The sequence below is a fragment of the Micropterus salmoides genome, unplaced genomic scaffold (assembly GCF_014851395.1).
Source record: "Micropterus salmoides isolate LMB-PRFRI ecotype aquatic unplaced genomic scaffold, ASM1485139v1 Ms_hic_scaffold_15, whole genome shotgun sequence".
NCBI lineage: Eukaryota > Metazoa > Chordata > Actinopteri > Centrarchiformes > Centrarchidae > Micropterus > Micropterus salmoides.
Genome location: NW_024040596.1, coordinates 25,681,501 through 25,702,949, shown reverse-complemented (window position 1 = coordinate 25,702,949; position 21,449 = coordinate 25,681,501). Strand labels below are relative to the sequence as shown.

The 21,449-nt window shown below is 39.2% G+C and overlaps 1 protein-coding gene across 1 annotated transcript in view; it reads right to left on the bottom strand.

Moving 5' to 3' along the window:
• The window catches only part of LOC119904529 (aryl hydrocarbon receptor-like), a 36,500-nt gene extending 20,957 nt beyond the window's left edge, over positions 1 to 15,543 (bottom strand). Inside the window, exons 1-2 of the mRNA XM_038721292.1 lie at positions 15,058 to 15,543; positions 5,045 to 5,235 (exon numbers count right to left, since the gene is read on the bottom strand). Coding sequence (XP_038577220.1) covers positions 5,045 to 5,235; positions 15,058 to 15,116 — 250 coding nt within the window. The 5' untranslated portion in view covers positions 15,117 to 15,543. The remainder of the gene's footprint in view (positions 1 to 5,044; positions 5,236 to 15,057) is intronic.
• Positions 15,544 to 21,449: the final 5,906 nt, after the last annotated feature.

The window sequence follows — 21,449 nt, the reverse complement described above, 5'->3', positions numbered from 1 at the left end:
TTTTTACAAAGATTAAATTGCATTTGTGTATAATCTGATAATATCCATTTTACTAGTTTGTTAAGATTTTATGAATTAATATTCTGTCTGTCATGAGTAACAGCAACAAAATCATAATAACTTTAGATGGAATAAACAGTAACTTGTCCTCCCAAAAGTGATATGAAAGCTGTTTGATTACTTTATTGAAAGTAGACAAACAAAATGCTGAGATACAAAATGCTGCATTCTAATATTCCACCTTATAATGAACAACTCACTTATTTTTGGCTTTCACAGATCCCTTTCAGGTGAGCTTAGCTGGTACACAAAAAGAACGTTGGCATAGCCGACACTGCATATTGTTATAAGTGTATCACGTGTCACATTCATGCCAATGCCAACAGGTAAAGAGTGACAGGCTGTGTCTATAAGAACGTGTTTGATGCCTGTAAAAGCATTCAGGGGCGTTCCGTTTTAATCCACACCATAATACCACTTTCATGCAGGAGACAGGCATTTAACCAGTGTTGGACCTATTCATATGGGATGATTATCGCGGGTTAATCTCTGGTTGTTACTGTTAGCACAGTGTCTGCTGTACATAATTACCAGTCAAGCTTCCTTTTCACTCACCAAAACATGCACTTTCCCTTCAAAGAGTCAACGTTTAAACATCAACAATATTAAGTTTACATCCCTAATAAAGAACGCCGGTCAACACGGGCAGGTAGCATCCCACTAACTTTCAACCAGTTCAGGAGGAGTTTCATGTCCGGTGTGTTAAACCAGATTTGATCTACAACACTGTGTCAGTGTGAAAAGGGCATCAGAAATAAAAGCTACCTTCACATCCATCACAGTGTAGTCCATTGATTTAGTATTACATTTCCACAAAGTTAGTGGGCTCCTAAAAGACAGATTACAAAAAAATCGAAAATATGAAAGCAGCAGAAGATGCGGCATCCTGACTTTAACAAATGAGGAGAGGGAGCGTCGTTAGCAAGAACAAAGCAGTGAATTGGAGAAATAAAAAGATTTTATTTCTGATTGTTTCATGGCGGTTATGTTCTAAAGCACAAATAAACATGGCCACACCTCCAAACAGCCCTGCAGGAAGGACACATTGCTGGATTTTGTGTGAATGCAGCCAAAGTCACGCTTCCTCATGTCCGCTGTGCTTGCGTATGTTGTGTAGCTCAGCCCCGCCCTTGGACGAACATACACACAGACCTGACAGAGAGCAGAAGAGAGAGACGAAGACAGCGATGCAACCTGGTCGCTGCGATTTATAGAGTCCCGCCCTCACATCCTGCGTGCTGCAGAATGGATAGGCATGGGGTAAAAAAAATCTGTGCAGCATTCAAATGTTGATATGGAAACCATCAATGGCTCTCCATCAGCTGTCAGTAAACTGCTGTATGAAACACACCAAAGATGTTCTTTTAATGTCATGCTTCAAACTTGTCTCTAGAGATGCACCGATCCAACACTGATGTCAGATATTGGCCCAATGCTGATTCAAACAGCTAGATCTGTATCGGTGATAAAGGGGCAGATCTATTCAATTCAATTACACGCTTACTACACAATGCATCAGCAGTTCGCCAGCAGACCCCAACATTTCACTAGGAGAGGAAACATAGCATGGAGGGAGCTAAAAACAAGGGCTCAGCATTGTGCAAAAGAACAAGATTCTTAGTCTCTTCCTCATAGTGAGGAATAGAGCTTATTCATTTCACACACAGATTGGTATACAGCATCAGCCAATACCCAAAGCCCAGGTATTTATATCGGGACTGAAAAAGTCAGATCAGTGTATCCCTACTTGTCTTTTCCATTGTTGTCTCATTTTTTATGCTCTCAAAGCTCCAACAAGCTTCTAGCTAAACAGCCTGCTAACAGCAATTTACTGAGTGGTGCATCTTTCAGAAAGCAATAAATATCTTCAAGTGGAGGGGGTGTCTTCAGCCAGTAACTCACAGATTCTGCTCCCAAGCACTGAAACATAAATATCAACAGAACGATCCTTATTTCCCCCTGTGAAATGTTGTGATTCTCAGCTATAGCTGGCTAATTTTGTGTTTCTACCCAAATTAATGAGTAACAGACCATATAATCAAGACAGTGTTTCTGTAACAGCTCAAAGATAGCTTCTTATTACCTGCTGACACAGCACAAAAAAAAAAAAAATAAGACTTGTGAGTGCAGATCTGCTGTAACAAAGCAGCAGCATTTATGGGCTGATGGGTTGCACATGGGCAGTGTGATGTGACATGTGATTTTGATCCTGCCCTTCACAGCTACAGGGTACAGACCATCTTTTCAGTGTGCCTGATTACTGCTGATGTGAAAGGAACTGAAGGAGAGGCATAAAGAGTACGGCAGTGTCAGGGAGACGAGCACTGGCATAAATACTGGAGAAACTTCAGGAAGAAAAATAAAAATGACAGCCCATCAAATTCTCCACAACTGTCTGAAGAGAATGACTAAAGTTGAGCTAAAAATTCATATTGCTATTTCAATTGAAAACTAAAAATGAGATGTTCAACAAAAGACCAAACACCACTGGATATTTTAAATGTGCAGTTGTTATTGTTTCCCACCGTTTTAAAGTTTATTTGTGGTCAAACCTCTAAAATCCAACACCAGACTGCAGAAAACAGCACTGCATTCAGAACCACAATTGATTGAGGATGTCATTTTTTCCAAAAGGACTGCAAATGAATGCACCAAACACACAAACACAGGTAGCCGACTCAGGGCTGCAGAGAAAAATAGTTACATTTCTGTTTTGTGTGGATATTGGCATATGTCACTTTGGTGCAGGGATGTTTTGGGTTAACCTTTGACTAGAGTGTTGTGGGTGAAAATTAGGACAGTAGGAGCAGAATAGCAGTTAAATGCTGTCATTGATTCAGTGTCTCATTTATTTTTATCATTATAGTACATGTCTGGCACTGTAAAACCATGTATTTGGTCTGAGGTATGCATGATGTGCACCTATTCTCACTGCATGTTCCTCATTTATCAATACCACTTCATGTGTGAGAAATGGCATGTGCATAGTTTTAGTGTTTAAGCATAATTTATACTATCTGGCCCCAGGCTATGGATAGGAGTTTCACATGGCTCCACTGATATTCCACTTGTGCTGGCTGGCTGTGACAGATATCCATATATATTAAAATGGAAAACAATTAATTTTATAATTCAAAACCATTCATTTGAATGAGAGACACATTCCATTCTTTACCTATTTTAAAAATAGAGAATCACAAGCTAACTGACAAACTCCTCTTAATAATATAATTGAACAAATCCAAACTACATATAAGTTATGTTCCCTGGTATCCACCCGCTGCATATTAGTTAAAAGGAATCTCCGAGACATCTATCAATGGAACTATTGCAGAATGAAGCAAAGCAGATAATAAAAGCAACTGAAAGGTTTATCATAGATTAGAAATGTCATGTTGTAAATGCAGGTTAAAGTTTATGGAGACTATCTGAAATGATGGCGCAACTACAGTACTCCATCAGATCTTGCTTGCATAACAAAAAAGTATGCTAAAGGGTGTGAGAACAAGCAGCACTGGAATGTCACAACTCCTCTAACTGCACGTAACATGTCCATTCATACTGGCTGTTTACACTGCAACAACTTAGCAAGTAAGGGAATTACAGTCTGCAGCTACAAACCTGTTGATTATTTTTTGGCTGCTAGGTTTTCATTAGATTCATCATTTCACTGGGTTAACACTGCTAGATATTTAAGAACTAGCTAGGTAATAACAGGTGCTTATTAAGGTTGCTTTAAATACATTATAGAAGGATGAGGGTATAATGTACTGCCACCCTTTCACACAAACAAGTACGTTAATGAAAAGTGAAAATTAGCAAGACCATAAAGATGTCTTATCCTGATATTATCATGGTGTTAGAATACATTTTGTGCACATTTAGGTCACTTCCTCAGTACAACTCTTTTTGGATGTTTTTATTCTTTGATTAAAACATCTTTTCTATCATTAACCAATGGTTAACCAATGCCTATAAAGATTACACTGGTTAAAGCAATTTTATTTGTATTTTGCTGGTCACTAATGAAATTCAGTAGGGTTTTTGTTGATGGAGAGATTTAATGGCACATGTCCAGTATAACTATAAGGCCACATGGGCAAAACAGTGCACAGAAAATGTAAAAAGCAACAGAGACAAGACACATCAATTCTAACATGAGTGAATCCAGAGGCAAACAAGCAACTTACTCAGCAGCCTGTCTGCCAACACCTCAGCTAAAACGTTTGTTTAATTCAAAGAAAGCTATCATCTGGGGGTGGTGGAGATGGTATATGCGTGACTCACATATAATTGACTCACACATGACTCATCTGGTTTTCAAAGCCAGGGTGCCTGCAAGTTTAATCAACTTACAGTGGAGACACAAAACTTTTTTTTTTTGTGATTATCTAAAGTGATTATTGTGTTGCTAACAAAGAGGGTGGAGTAAGGTTACAAGTATTGAGGATGTGTTGTTTCCTAAAACTAGATTCCTGCATGCTTCTCATTCCTGCCTTGGCTGTCAGCTGCACTGCTGGGGCAATTGCATATGTTACTCTCGAATCAGTTCCAATTCCAACGATTGTAAGTGCTGGCTTAGTTTCCTCAATTCTGTCTTGCCCATTTATTCAAGCTTTAATTCTATGTAAGCCACTCTACCCAAGCTTGACTCCGTGTATGTCTTCATACATATACTCCTGTGTTTAAGATAAAATAAAAAAACACTATGAAAAAATGCTCAAGCTTTAAAGCTAAATAAACAATGCAGCTTGTGTCAATCTAAACAGTGTGAAATTCATACAGTGCAGTGTAAAGTACAGGTGTGGAGGTCAAAGTGATGGATGGGCTTATCAGCATGTGTCTTAAAAACTGGTGTCCCGGGATCACATCCTGACTTGTACAAACAGTCAATGTTGGCATTTATTTTGACATAGTTACTTGAAGTAAATTTTAGGAGATGCAATTACAGACTTGGCTGAAACTTTACCAGGCTGTTCCTCACCTTTAAAGTAGCTCTTGACCCTCAGGTATCCAACGCTGAGGCGAAGGACCGACAGTTTGTCCAGACGAGAGCGAACCTCATCATGAAAGGGCAGGAGGTCCGTCAGGCGTTCCAGCTCCCCATTTAGCCGATCCCGGTGGCGCTTCGAAGGGTTTGATTTAACAACTCCATTACCTTCAGAGATCTTCTTTCTGTGGAGTATAAAAATATATAGCTGTTTGAGCAAGCCTGTGATTGTGGACCAAGACTGATTCAGTTTAGGCCTTGCTAACCAGCCCTGCACAGCATGCCATCTGTTATGAGGTGCAGTATGACACAGGCCAATTAAACACCAGCCATATTAACTTTTAGCAACGCACCAAATAGCTTCAAACTTAGTCAGGGAGAAGAGCGTCAGCCATTGATGTGACCAACAAACACTGCAGTTAAGGTGAGTCAATAGTAAATCAGCTCCCTTTAAGAGTGTTATACAAAAAACCTTATCAGAGCTGGAGTTGCTGAATGCAGTAACAGCTTTTCAGAACAGATCAAAGAAATCTTTTATGAGGAACTACACCTAGAGACAAAGATAGTGGAACAGAAGCTAGCTTATCTGTTTATAGAGGGACAACATAAAACTGTACCACGCATCACAAACATCTTGGTTCTTCATAAAAAGAATCACAAAACTTGAGGATGTCACCATCTTCACAGGGTTTCTTTTTTTCCACCATTGAGAGAAAAGTCTCCTTCTTACCTTATTTCCTATCGTCATTCAAATACTGTAAAAGGTTTTGACCTCCTCACTTCAGCTGCTTGTGCTTATACCTTCACAGACTCAGAGGATCCTTTAAGTCAAAATTATGCGCAATTTAAGGGTGACTTTTGAAATTTTTGGACCCTTTCATCCCATGTTGTTGTTTCTGTGACTAATTGGGACAACATCTTTTGAAACCGTTCCAGTATTAAATAAGTGTGCTGGAGTCTGCGGCAGCAAATCCGGGCTGCAAAGTAATCCTTATGGGAAATTGCGCCCCATCAGTACTTCTGCTAAAGTGCTTGTTTTTGCCACTGAAAGGGTCAGATTGTTATTTTAAGTGTCCAGCATTATGGTAAGTTAATTATCCCTGCAGAGATCCACTTTTCTTTTGAGGTAACTACGGTAACGTTAATGACCTGTTTCTTTCACTCGTTTGTGAGAAGCATAGACTGTATATAAAAAGGTGAGAAGGCGATTTAGCAAGCCATTTGGAGTGCACACATATTCAAGCCTTTATGGTAAATCCACTGTAACGGCCCAGAGCGAGCCGAAAGGAAGGTTAGCAACTTTATCCTGCCCCTGTTTCTCTCTTTACAAAGACATGTGTTGCAGTATGAGAGTCCTACCTGAAGAGAGGCTGTGAAGTCTTCATTTTACGCGATACGAGAACCACATACAACATTATTTATCAAGTTCGTGCCGGTTCGTACTCGGGTTGGACTTTAGCGCGAGGATACACACAACGCCCGGTTTTCAGAATAAGGTGTCTATACAGCATGGAAATACAATTAATTGGAATATATTCACAGAAAGTTTAAAACATATAACATGTCCAATAAAAGTAAAAAAAATAAAACAATAAAATGTTAGGGAATTACTTATTCTGTCTTCTATTCTTTGATTCAGGGTTTTTGGGAAAACATTAAATAAATTTGTGGACTTTTGTTGCTGTTTCATCACCATTTACAACGGGTTTATGATCAAATAGTTTATTAGAGCACAACATTGTTTACAAGCATACCAAGTTCTTCATAGACAGCCTCTTAATTTGCACCAAATTAATGCTAGTCTCTTAAAATCCTGTGGGAAACACTGTAGTCACTTTATCGCTATTGTCAAAGTCACCAGACTCCCTTGACAAAACTTGCAATTTTACCTCTGTGGTCTACCTCTGCCTATATTAGTTGGTTTGTCTTATTGTGCGACTTCTGTCATTTTAAACCTTTACAAACACCATAGTCACACAATAACAGAAACAAACAAGAACAACACACAAACACACCACCAGATCGAGGCAGTGTTAGACCAGCAACTCCTTAGCTCTGTGAGGTAAAATTACCGCTTTTAACAATGAAGCCTGGTGGCTTTGACAATAGTGATATACTGATTATTTCTGGTTAAACAAAAAGGACTTTATTTAAATTGTCCCAATTGGTCACATAGACACAAAAACATGGGAAGATAAGGTCCAGGTTGAAAAATACCAAAGTTTCACTTTAAGGTGATAAACATTAAACAGTGACATTTGCTGCTTAAATTTTCAACTGGTGGATTGTCCACTGCTGGCACTTGACAACTGCCTACCTGTTCTGTACCTGAAAATAAAGTACTGACATAAGCAAGATTGTTTATTAAGAGAAAGTTGGACCATTCTGTTGCATCTTTTTGAACAGCAAGACAGCCCACTCTCTTTCTTTTCAGACATGAAAACAACAGTGGGGGGTTTTTTCTCTCAAGGAAACTTGAATCTTTCCTCCCAGACACCAGAATGCAAAATATACAACGTGACCACAAGTCATTCCATTTGCTACTTATGTAGTTTGTCAAAATGGAAACCAGTTTTTATCATGACAGCTGCTTTAGTTGCTCTGCATGACTTTCACTTTAGGGATACAGGGTTACAAACAGGGTTTGAGACCACCCATGCTCAAGTGCAAGAATGCAAACTCACAAGGCTCGCTGGAGATACATGTCATTACTCACAAATCAGACACACATGCTCCACCAGGAGTGAAACCAAGTATCAGTGAAAGGAAGCAATGGGGACGGCATACAACACCACTGTTGACATTCCTCCACTACACACCGGCTTACAGCTTTCAGGTCCTAAAAAGCCTATTCATATTTTACAACTTTTAATATTAGAGAACTGTCTTAGAGTTTTCAGAAATTCATTCTCAATATATGGAAACTCATATCTGTCAAGAATTAAATAGGTAGAGAAAAAGGGATATGTCTCAAGTAGGGCTGAAACGATTTATCGAGTTTTTCAAATAATTTGATTACTAAAAAGCATCGACACAATTTCTTTGCACCGATGCTTCATTTAATCCATTTAACTGTATGTTAACTGTTTCACAGACATTTATTCCTGTCTTTCATCGCGCTTACGCTGTGATCAAGCTAAGATGAGGTGATTTGATGACACTGTTTGCAAACTGGAGAAGGAGAGAGAAAATAGCGAGGGACGAAGAAGAGACTGGTCAGAAAAAAAAACACAGAAAGTGTCCAAAGTATGAGATTGTTTAAAGCTAAAAGAAAACAACAACTCTGTAATTTGGGCTGTGAGTTTGTGTTGTAATGTCAGAGTCATGAGTTTCACAGCTGATCCCGTTGAGGGGGGAGGCGCCAAGCAACAGTACTCGATGAATCAATGAATTAATCTGTAGAATACTCGATTACTAAAATCATCATTAGCTGCAGCCCTAGTCTCAAGAGATAGGTATCTTACAATTATGACATTGTCAAATAAAATTATGATAGAATAGATATAGATACAATTTACTTAGTAGGAATAATCTTCTTGTGCAAGTTCAGTCTAGTAAATTTCAAATGCAGGATTAGGAGTTAAAGGTTTAGTGTGAAAATAATCAATTCTTGGAGGCATTAAAATCCCCCTTGAATGATGAACAAATCCTCACAAGTGCCAAGCCTTCTTCTAAAAACACGTCTTGCTGTGCGCACTGTTAAATCAATTAAATTAATGGCAATGATCTGCTTATGAAATATGAATTATAAAGGTTAAAGAGGTGGTATTATGCAAATTTTCTGGTTCAAAATCCTATTTAGGGGTTGTACCAGAACAGGTTTAAATGGTTTTATTTTCAAAAACAGCATATCTTTTGTCATACTGCACATTGTTGCAGCTCCTCTTTTCACCCTGTGTGTTGAAGGCTTCATTATAGCTATGGAGTGATTCATCTTACCTCTACATGATCTTTGTTGGGAGTTGTACATGCGCAGTTCCTAGTTAAGGACTACTAGCCAATCAGAAGCAGAGTAAGGCGGGCCTTGAGAAGCCGGTAAACGAGGCTTCGGGTCAGCTGAAGCAGGAGACACCTATTATTGCATGCCTCTGAGGGACAGCTGAGCTCTGACGGATCTGTGTGGTTGAGATTGTAGCAAGCAATGCCAATCTGTTCCATTAAAGACATTTGCGATGTAAAATTATTATTGATGGTATATGGATTTATTTATTGTGAACAGATTGGTGTCAACTAAGTATGCTCTGAAAATAAGCTGATGACAAATAATGAAAATAAGCTTTCATGACAAATGGCCCATTGTTTGGAAGAAATCTGGTAAGGCATGGAAATGAACATCCCTCAAGTGTTGTTGTGTTTTCATTGCCTGCTTTGTCATGGTTATGGTTGTGGTTCTCTAGCTGTTGATCATGGTCGGCCCTCAGATGCTGTCACTCAGGCAATTCGCTACACTCAAAACTGATACAATTGCTATGAAGGTATCACAAAGCCTTATGGGTAACTCTTAGACATTAGTTAAAAGCAGTGGCTCATTCAGAGAAGCATCAGTATTTTATATCTGTAGTCATTTAGGAAGTGGAACCAATCAATAATCTGTATCAGACCGGTAAATTCTAATTACATTATCAGTTGGTTTCAGCCCTAAAACACATCAGAGTACTTAGTGTCAAAGACTTTTCCAGGTCAGTTACTACCTAAGAATGTCTGCAGCTTCAGGTTTCTTATGCTCTTTCTTTGCTTAAATTTCTCTTTTTACTGAAACTTTGGTTAATGACACGCAATAAAATTTCCCCCACTGCCACTGAATAGTCTGCTGGGAATACAGCCTGAACTTCATTGCTGGCTTCAGACCCGAGTTGTACCTTTTCAGAAATGGAGCAGGACTGATCTCATTCTCAAGAAATGCCTAGTGGAGACAAAAGCCAGCATTCAGAACCATTTTTCCACCTTGATTTGCTATGGATCACGGGGTTGAGCAGCAGACATCAGGACGTGAAGGGGGATGTTTTACCTCATCCCTCGATTTCTATTAGGATTCCTTATCTCAAGAACAAAAGAGAGTCTGAACCCAAGCACCTCTTTCTCACAGTCTAGGCAGCCCATGTTGCACTTAGTCAGCTGTAATGAAAATGAAACACATTTGCTCAAAGTATGTAACACTGCCAGATCCAGAGGGATGACTCAGTGGCTCACAAGTATGGAGAGTGTGCTTTCTATACACATGTTTGGCGGCTGACAAACACAGACTGCAAGTAGGATAGTTTACAAAAGGAGGCTCTAGCCTACAAAGAGCTTTCCAGACAGGGAGGTAAAAAAACATAATAGAGAACTCCCACAAAATAACATATGTTGTACATAAATGTACAAGAACAAAGATGATGAATGGGTTACAACAAAAGCAATTCTTTTTAACCATATCCTACAGAGCTCTGCAGTTAATCCAAACTTCTCTGTTACTTTATGCTCATGCAAAAGTTTAATGTGCTGAATTGATCATTTGACTGCACACAGAAACCACAGACAGACAGAATCTGAGGCATCACTTTGCCAATAAATTGCTAAATTTCCAAGTTAAGCAAAGGCAACAGCGTTCTAGAGAAACTGTCTGAAACATGTGGATATGCAGTGAAGAACTGGATGCATAAGTTTTTATGAGAAGAGAGAAATTACTATCCTCTGTGAAGGAGCAAGCCACAAACTCTTTCAAACAGTAGCTTCAGTTCAGGTTATTACCAAACGTTTTTTGGTAGATCTTGGACTGTGACTGGTTTGGGCAAAAACCTATGGCCTGAGTAGAAACCTACTGGGGTGGGCTGGTTGCTAGTATTTTGTTTTATTTAACTTTTAGAGATACTGCTCCAAAGTACTTGTACAGTATCCACATCTGGAAAAAAATCAAGTCCAAAACATGAGTTCCCAGCCCGAGCCACATTACATACATTACATTCATTTAGCAGACACATCTATACAAAACAACACTTTTGTCCTTCACCTGAACACATCTGAAGTAATTTGGGGTTCAGTGTCTTCCTGTAGGGCACTTGAACATGTGGACAGGTATAGCCAGAGGTCAAACGTCCAGCCCTACTTTTAATGGCTTACCAGCTCATTCCTCTGAGCAAAAGTCGCCTCATTTGTTACCCTATACTCCACTATGCAGATTTATTTAATGATATATTAGACTGATTGAAAAACATCACATCTTTCAAATATTAATGATATTGAATACAGTAAAAAATGTAAGCTACATGAATTTATACCCTGTCACAACTTTAGCATAAACAACAACCTATAGTTTTAGTTAATCTGTTGTTAGCTGTTAGCTATGTACACTCACCATTTAGGTTTTAAATCAAGGTCTTTCATAAATGGAGATATTTTTCCTGTAAGACTGTTAGACAATGATAAAAACTGTTAAAATGGTATTTGTGTGGACTCCTCTTGAAAAATGAAACAAAGGGCAAAGAACAAAGAGCAACTTGTTGCTGTTCACCAGGCGTGCTTTGGTGTCCTGCCAAATCTCTTATCAGCATGTCTGTGTTTCTCACAATCCCTTTAGATTACTGTGCAAAAAATATTTCCATTGGTGAGGCATATTATCCCCTCTTATTAAGGACACCCTTACTTGTTAAATAAATGCATAGTCATATTATAAAGTGTTTAATTTATAATCCACTCAGTTTAAAGTACGCACTCAAACACACATTACAGCTGTACTCTGGGGGAAGGGATTTAAATGTGGTATGTGATAATTCATTTTTCACAGCAACCTGTAGGAATGGTGCTACTGTTTAAAACCAATCCTGCGCATGTGGTAAGAAAGTATAAAAAAGCAGGAATGATTCTCTGTGTTTTGCAATACCATTGCCATTTGATGTCATTTAGTTGTCAATTTGATGGACTACAAGAGGGTTTGTGATGAGATGATGGTTGCCAGTTTGGCACATGGTTTGCATTTTTGACACTGGAAGTAAAGTACATGACCCAGACTTTAAGTAGTTAAATGCATGAGAACAACATTGCTTGCAAATGAATTAAAAATGACTGCTGTAAGAGTGTAGCGCTTGTTCTCTTTTGAAAGGTGCATGTATATTTAATAAATTAGATAGGCATTTTTTAGTAATATAGTATGTAGGATGGATGGCAAAGAAGACTGGCAACATACACAGAAGGCATCTGGGTAATAAAACAGAGAAGTTGGATGGCCAGATCTGCCATGGAATGCCCCTGTGTAGTGACCACAGCCTTTTACAGTCAGGCTCAATGGTGCCTTTGTGCAGCTGAGCCCAGCTGGCCTTCCAGGAAACCTCAGTCCTTGTTGCACACAGTCCCACATCTTCAGAAACACAGACGTCTTGCACACAGGCCACCTTTTTATTTTGGGTTTTTCACTGGGAACAGCCAATACACAATTTGCCAGATCGCTCTAAGACATATCTATAGTACACTGTGCGGACTCATATTGCATCTGTTTATAAATATGATTTAAAATCATTGTAAAATGGTACTGTTACAACTACTAACATGATACACAAATACTACTTGTGAAAAAAACCTCAACTTGGATTTTATTTGTTATCTGTTGTTAATCCCTGTATTATAAGAGATGTCACTAAATTCAAAAGCAAAAGTATGAAATAGTCCTGTTTTGATTTGTAACAAAAGATATATAACTGGACCAGAAAATGTGTCTCTAATTAACAGAAGTCTGGTAGAATTATATAATATTGCTCAAGTTTCATACTAAAGTATCACATTTGGGGTCGGTCCAATATTCACTCTCCTTTTTGCTTGATTTTGGTCTCCACCAACTTCTGAGAAAAATATCTTGCTTTTTGGAGCAACTAAAGCCGTGTTTCGACCCCGGATCTCTTTTCACTAAAAGGTTCCTTCAGCCCATTGTTGTGTGCATTTCCACCGTGATCTAAAGACCTGTACGCCGTACAAAGCGATGCACAGGCATCATTATTTAGTAACCACAAAATTTATAAATGAACATCAGATTTGATTGGAATATAATGAAAAGCTAAAGGCTATTCTTGACCGTTAAAAACAGCTTTTTTTGTGTGGGAGTATAATGAAGAGACACGCGATAAAGTATGTTACAAATTTAACAACAAACTGGATAAAGTTACAAGTTCTTAAAATAACTCCAGCACAGAGAAATCAACACAACAGCCGACAAGAGCTGCAGATCAGCTGGCCAGACTCACGTCTGTGTCGGCCTGATCTTCGGAGGTACGTGATTTTAACGAGCTTTATTACCTGCTGTAATCAGCTGTTCCACTTATTTTGGAGAGGAGGGGACCGACTTTGGCTCTCCTGACTGATGAAAACTTAAAAGAACTCTGGACCCAGTATTTAGCGTAACTCCATCAGCTGTTTGCTGTAACACACCGCTGCACACTGGCTGCTGTTTCTGAGCGATACATTTAATGCCGATGTATGATCTCAGGCGGACATTGGCGAGACTTGTGTGCTATCTGACTGTTGATTGTGATTTATTGGTTTGCAAACAAGGTGGAAAATAGAGGAGCAGTTGTAGAAAAACAGCCGACACGCTTGATTTAAAATCGGTAGCCTCTACTTGCCCATTCAGAAATTCACTGCAAGGCAAGTACCAGTACTTTCAGAAAGTGCTACCCCCCTGGTAAAATAAAGACCCTAGAATTAAATTTAGACCCTGGTCCCTTCGGTGGAAACGCAGTGAGTTCCTCCAAAGGTTCCTAGTTCCTGCGTATAGTTCCTTTGGTTGAAACTCAGCATGGATGCTCCTTTCTGTTCACCAGCTAGTCGCTTACTTTGTCTGTCTGTCCTTTGGTGCTGGGAAGGTAGTGTACACTACAAATCAGAGGGTATTTGAAGATGTCCACTTGTCCTATGAGAATGTGATGGAGATTACATGAACCATTAATCAAGTAAATAATCTGCAGATTAATCGATATTAAAAATAAACGTTTGTTGCATCCTACACATAGTCTAATGCATTTTAAACTCTCTCAGACTACACTTGGACAAGCACCAACATTAAAATACTGCTTGTATGTTAATACATTGATAATTTAACCCTGACAAGAGCCCTTCTTCTGTTGTTATTTAAGTACACTTTGATGGTGGCAAGAAACAAAAACCTGGACTTTAATTTGTAATGCACCTATTTCTTTGATGTTGTATTATGTAGTACTCCTACCTAGCTGTAATTTGCTGTGAGATAAACTTTAAAAAGGTAAGAAGACAAAACAAGACGGGAGGAACAGAAAGGGGCACAGGCACTACAGTGCGCGCGCGCGCACACACACACACACACACACACACACACACAACCTGCAGTGATCCCAAAACCATGAAGCGCAAGGCCATATCAGATTACAATAACATACTCGGAGCCTGCGAGCCCCTCTCCCTCCCATCTCCCCTCCTCGGAGCATCGCGTGAGAGCAGCAGCCGACTCTCCAACTTGATTGTGATTAATGCGCGAGGGCTAGATATCCATGCCAGTTTCGAGCTAGACAGTTAAGGTAGTCCACAACAAGTGGAAAACAAAACCAGAGGAGACCACAGCCGTCAACACAAAACACACGGCCTCATTACCGAGTAGTAGGCTGATCGTTCCTCTGGCAGCTTTTGCGTTCGAGTTACGTGTTAAATTGATACACTGAGGATGAGGTTAATTGCTTAATCTCAAATTTAGATTTTATAGCTTGCCGAATATGAGCAAGTCTAATTTATTACAAGTTTTGAAAAGAAAACACTCCTTAAATGCACTACCCACCTCTTTATAACTGGCAGTGCGTTAGGTAAACTGAAAGTTCAGGGGGCTTTGGCTCTATGGTGCATTTACTGCACTGGCCAGAGAGAAACGTATAACTTTATGCTGGACTTCGAATCGCGTACAGTTTCACATGGTTATAATAGGATTAACGACAAAAACGACAATCTGAATGCATGAAGTACAATGGCTCTTAAATCACCCAAATCTTTTCAGTAATACAGTTTCTGACAATTCTTACTGTTTGAGAACAGGCTTCTTCCTCTTCTTGTTGGCGTAAGACCCTGGGTTTCCCAACATGGTGCTTCGTTTAATGCTCACAAACTTGAGGTTGGGCTAACGTTTGTTTGGCTCTTTCAATCCTTCGGTTCCGAGGCTCGCTCTATCCATCCGGCGACAGTCGGTTTTGAGTCCAAACTGCAAAGTTAAAAAGCTGCCGGGGCCCGCGCAGGTTTGGTGCCGCGTTGACAAATCCCGTGGGCGGTCGCTGTCGCTGACCTTGGTTGGCGGTGCGTTGCGGGTGAGGTTGACGCACTAGAGTAAGTTCATGCTGCTAGTAAATTCTCGGAGTGGGAAGTAAGAGAAGTTAAAAAAACAACAACTCTGGAGCAGAATCTGCCTATGTCCAACCCCCGAGTCTTTGGATAAACAACCCAGGCTTATTATTATTATTATTCAGAAGCACTCGAGTTTTCCTTCTTTTTCTTGAACGGGGCGTTTTCAGGAAATGTGTATCTCTGTCAGAGCTGTGTTTTAAGGTGGACTGGACATTTTGTGACTGTCAAGCTTTTGTAATATCCAGAATGTGTTGTTTTTTTGTTTGTTTTTTAACTTAGTAGGGAAACATGTTCTTTGGCTGAATATTCTCACCACAGTAGGAAGTAGGACTATTATAGAAATATTACCCCAATAACTTCTATAATATCTGATGCACACATGATCTTGTTTTTGTAACTCGCTACATCCTGGTTTTAGTATCATTTCTCCACTTCATTACTGTATACATACAAACATATACTGTGCCTTCTCTTTGAGAATAAACTAATACTTGCACACCAATGATTTATTTCAACTAATAACAGACACAACACAAGCAAACAAACTCCAAGGGACTCTTATTAGAGATAGATTCTAAAAACCTTTATTAGCATATTATTGAATTAATATGGCTGACACACAGCTTCAAGCAATACAATGTCCAGAATGGCCACTGGGCACTGCAGATTTTATGCAAGGGTGAGGATAAACAGAGATTTGTCCTGGTAGAGGTTAAAAAAGGGAGGGCTTTTAACTTGTAAACTATATACCAATTTCATACTACATATTTTATTACATGGTCAAAACTATGTTAACATGCAAACAAACTATGTGGACACCCAGGCATTACACCCATGTTCCAAAACAATGGGCATTACTCTGCTAATATCAACCTCCACTCTTCCGTAAATGCTTTGAACAAGATTCTGGACCCCGGCTGCAGCAGTTTGCTCCCATTCAGCTAAAAGAGCAGTGGTGAGATCGGCCTCTAATGTTGGGTTGGCTTGAATCTCTTCCACACCAAACTGGAAAACCTTTTCTTCATGGACCCGTCTTTGTGCATAGGGGCATTGTCGTGTTGAAACACGCGAAGGCCTTCCCCAAACTGCCGCCACAATATTGGAAGCACACTATTGTCTTCATCATGGTATGCTGTAGCATTCAGACTTCCTTTTCTTGGAACTCGAGCCTTCCCCCAAACTATCTGAAAAACCAAAATTACTCAAATGTATGTGGACAGATGTGTCCCCTTATATTTAGGACACTATTTGGTAACACTTTAGTGATACACTAGTCCCCACATTTAGCAGTTAAAAGCAGCAGTTAAATGTTTAATAAGTGGTCTGTACCACACTATAATGTAGTTGTGAGCAGATATAAAGACCTTTTAAAGTGTTTATTGATGTAGAATTTTTTGTCAACAGTTGTAACTCATCCTATGAGTGTATTCAAACTTACACTCAGTTGCCACTTTATTAGGTATGCGTAAAACAAATGCAGTCTAAAACAACAATCCTGCTGTTCACTTCTTATTGAAATTTTTTTAGAGAGGTGTTGATTCAACTTTATGATCAACTTGTTGTTTTTATCATTTTGCTCACCCCATGTATTTAAATGAGAGTAGGCTAAATCACAGAAACACCTCTCTGTATGCTTGTTTGATGTTCTTATTTCCTTATTCCTGATTAAGGAATGATTATTATTCCTTATTATTTGAAAAGCAGCTTTCTGGCATTTAACACAGGCTGTTGCAAAAGAGATTTTTATCACCTCACTTCACCTCACCACACATCAGTGACAGCTAGAGACATGTTGCCGAATGTTCCCATGGAGACCATTCACACCCTAAGCTTTCCCCATCCTGCCTCTGTAAACAGCAGTGTTTATCTTGGGCACACTCTACTTCCTCAACAGCTGTCTGTCATGTTCACATTCCCTGCTCGACGTTTGTCGTTGGTTCTAGTAAGAATGCCGTTTTACTTTTGATCATAGGATAGTATAGGATTAGCCTTTATTGTCTCCCTTGGGAGAAATTTATCTTGGGCATTCAAGAGACCACAGCATCAGCGCACAACCATCATAACAATTGCAGTTGAATAACAAAAACAGTTACATATTCACCCACAACTGCTGTATATTGCACGATCCAATAGTTACAAATTGCACTTTCCGTACCAGTAAAAGTAGCAAAGTGCACAATCTCCTTAACGCCTGATTGCACATTTACTTGCTCATCTTTGACAGCAGTTTGGCTGCTGGATGACTGAGAGACGCCCGAGGTGGAGGCTTTGACATGGAAGCTCTGCCATGTCTTCGTCTCTGAGGAAGGATAGGATCAGGCAATAGGTATCAAGGTTACATTCTCCTGATTTTGAGGTCTGGCACTAACTGCGTCCAAAAGGGTGTAAAGAACTTGGCTTGAGGGAATTATTATGTTTTGGCTTTTTTACAGACACAGTTTTATTGTTTGTGATCTCTGCAAGGAAACTTGTGAACAGCATTATTATCATTAACATCATCATTTGATACTGTGTCTTCACACGTTATCACACTCTGTATGCCACTAATCAGTCTCACTTACACTGTCTGTATCAATATCACACATAGGTCTTGCTCATTGTACCTTCCACTGTCAGCCACATCGTGCAACAACCTTTGCACCACAGGGAAGTAGTTTTATGTTGTACAAAACATCAGTATGCAGAAGCGTAGCCTCAGTAAACTGGTATGTGTTGGTACACTATAGAAATGATTCCAGTCAGAGAATCCTTTGTTGTAGGAGCAATTGTTTATTTCCAAAACCTGAGTTGAATATACAGGTATATGTCTGGTCTGAAATAAATATATGTTTAAATAAGGAATGGTACGTGGCACATAGACCTTTAACAGGAGAGTAATAAACATTTCAACTATGCACTAACAAAGCAGTACAGAATTACTCTCATCAGCACACAATAATACATACACTTCTCTTGTGAGCAGTACTATACAGTTAACCGCATAACTACATCATCCTTAATAACCTATGTTAGCATGAACAACACTGATAATGAGGTTGCTCCATCTACAAAGTAATCAGTTAAGCAAGTAGACCATAGGCAAATATGCTAAATTAAACAATTTAACACAATGATGTACAAATATGTGAGTAAGTGTCTATTCAGGGATGATCATTCACAACAGAAGTGTCATAGCTTGTCCTTCATGCACACAGGAAAAAACACAATCATTATTTTGAATTTACATTAAGTTTAGAATAAACTATTAAGGCCAATTATGTAACTAAATTACATGTAACTAGATAATCCCCAACACTGGTGGCAGGGTGGTGGAAAAAGAGCCACTTCTTGCTATAACGGTAAGAATAGCTCCTGGGGCCTGTTCAACAAGGACATTTTAGACCGGTCTGAAGTGTTTGGCCAGTCTTCATTTTGCTCTCAGATTAGCCTCATGCAATAATGTTTCACAAAAATGAAGACTGACTTCTTTAAAGCCTAAAAAGTTCACCGCCCCACCTGCAGGCTAACTCAGAACTAAGAGCTATGTTTCCATAGTGCCAATCAGTGACACTAAATGAGCAAAAAATGGCTCAAAATTTGTGGTTTGTTAACAATGTTGTGGAGCGAGAACTAGGAGGGGAAGGACCTTTTAGAGACCGCTGTAAGCTGTTGGAAAGATGCAATTATATTTCACGTAAAAGTAATCAATAATGCTGTTGTATTTACTGAATCTCTTTTTTCTAATTCTGCATCTGAAAAACAATAAATAAAGTTAAAGAAGTTTTTTTCAGCACCCTCCATTCAGTTTATGTTGACATTGGTCCATCCGGCCACTCCCCTGAGGGCGAGTTAAAGCTAACCAAGCCGTCCACAGGCTGTGTGAAGTGACAGAGACCACCACACTGAGAATAATAGTAGCAGCCAAGTACTGAGGAAAATGGGAAATGTGAATATGGCAGCTGCCGTACCACAGAATTTGGCATGTGGTTGCTGGTGAGTGCTGTGCAACTGTTCCCACGCGTTTAACCCACTCTGTGTGCTTGTTTATTTGGCCCCATTGCATTCCTGTGACAGCCACTGGTGCATGGCCATCAACACCAGGCGCAATGTCTTCAGTTCACACTAACTTTAGAACAGTGTTTTATCCAGCCCAGCAGTGGTTTTCATTTAGGAAAGCCAGCTACCTGAGTGCCTTTTATTGTTCTCCACCTACTCCATAACTTCCTTAAAAATTATTACCACACTGCTTTTTACTGTTTGACGTGATTTCATCCTTTGAACAGTTCAGTCTTGCCCTGGGGTCTGTTGCCCTCCGAGACAAAGTACTTGAAGCTGATGCAATGAGGCTTAGACACTTGGATGTGTCAGACATCCTCTGTGATTAATTCTTTCTTTTGCTCTGAGTAAGATGTATAGAAGCTCATTCCAACCAGGTAAATAGACACATTTTTAAAAAAGGATTTATGATAAAAATACAAATTCTCATTTGGCAAAATGAGGTATCAAAATCAAAAGTTGTCTTAGTTTAATGATAACTTATCATTGACTAAGTCAAATGTATGACTTCTTATCTCATAGTTGAGAGTGTAACAAATACATGTCATAATTATGAGGTATTCATCATAGAATCATAAATAGTCATAAATAAGGGGTAACCTGGTTTTGACGTACTAATTATATGATCTTATAGTTAAAACTCTTCACAATTTGCATGAAAGTGTGAGCGTTGAGCAGGACATTGTTAAATATCCATGGTCAGCAAACCTATTCTGAATGAAGTGTAAAATTAAAAGTTTGTCTCATAATTTGAGATTCTCCTTCATTTTCAAGTCTATATAAGTTATTATATACACCAGGCACTCATTTAAGTCTTAATTCTGATTTACTATGACATACTCATGGGAGTTTTCACCTTTGCTCTTCAAACTTTATCAGTGTATTTGTTTTGGTGGTGGGAATGGGTTTCCATAAGATTTGATGCTGCAGCTGAAGTAATGAGTGGAAAAGTAGACAACTCTGCATTTACCATCTGATATTCTCTGAACTGCAGAGTCCTTTTCAAACAGCCAGAGACTTGACAAGAAGCAGGACTGCTGCCCTCTGGGAAGGGAAGAATCGCGTGTGAAGGACAGGCGGGCAGTTTTGAACACAGTGAGATGTAACTGAGATCCATTATACCCTCAACCACAGCTCCTTAAAATGAACGTCAGGTTGTTAAAGCACCCTGTGAGTGTCTCTGTTAATTTCTGTTAATTTGCACTTGTGTGGTCAGATAGTTTCAAGTGTGATGTTATTAGTTAGCTATGGAAGTTACTACTGTGTTTGTGGTGGGCAGCCAGAGGGAGAGGGACCCCACTGCGAGAAAAAAAAGTAGAACAGAATTGAACCCTTTTGACAACAAAATCTTGTCAGTGGGGGAGCACCCTTTACAGGAAGTATGTAATACAAGTAGGCTAATCAGAACATTATTTGGGGTTTTCACCTTGTGTCCCATACGTGGTTAGGATTACTTTAGGCTACTTAAACTCTTCGATCAGTGCTGAAACATGATGCCAGAGCATGAGCATCAGCTTTTTAAATGTCTTACCAAGATCTCAAATGCTGTGGTGTAATCTGCCTAAAATAGCCATCATTATGCTTGTAGGGGGAAACAAATGAAAGACTGAAGTGCACAACTACCCTTTGTTCTTAATAGGACTAAAAGCATTAATGTTTTCTTTCAGGTGAAGAGCAGAGAAAGAAAAAAATGACAATAATGTTACATAATTTGCCTTGTACCTTGTGTTTAGAGGGCATGGAGAAATTAATTAAACTTGCCTTTTTGCCAGGTGAAAAAAAAGTTTTTCTCGCCTCTCAGGGTTTTTATAGTTTAGTCTAAAAATGTCAGAAAATAGTGAATAATGCCCCTCACAATTATAACACTCACTTAATCTATCAACATCACACTTCATATCCATGTCATATGTGTTTGATAAATAAGTTAGATTGCGAGACAAGATACAAATCACAGTTAGAAACCCTGGAACATAGAGTATTATGTTTTATATAACCACTGTAAAGTCAAGATGAAGTATGTTCATCTGCTGTTTCTTTGTAC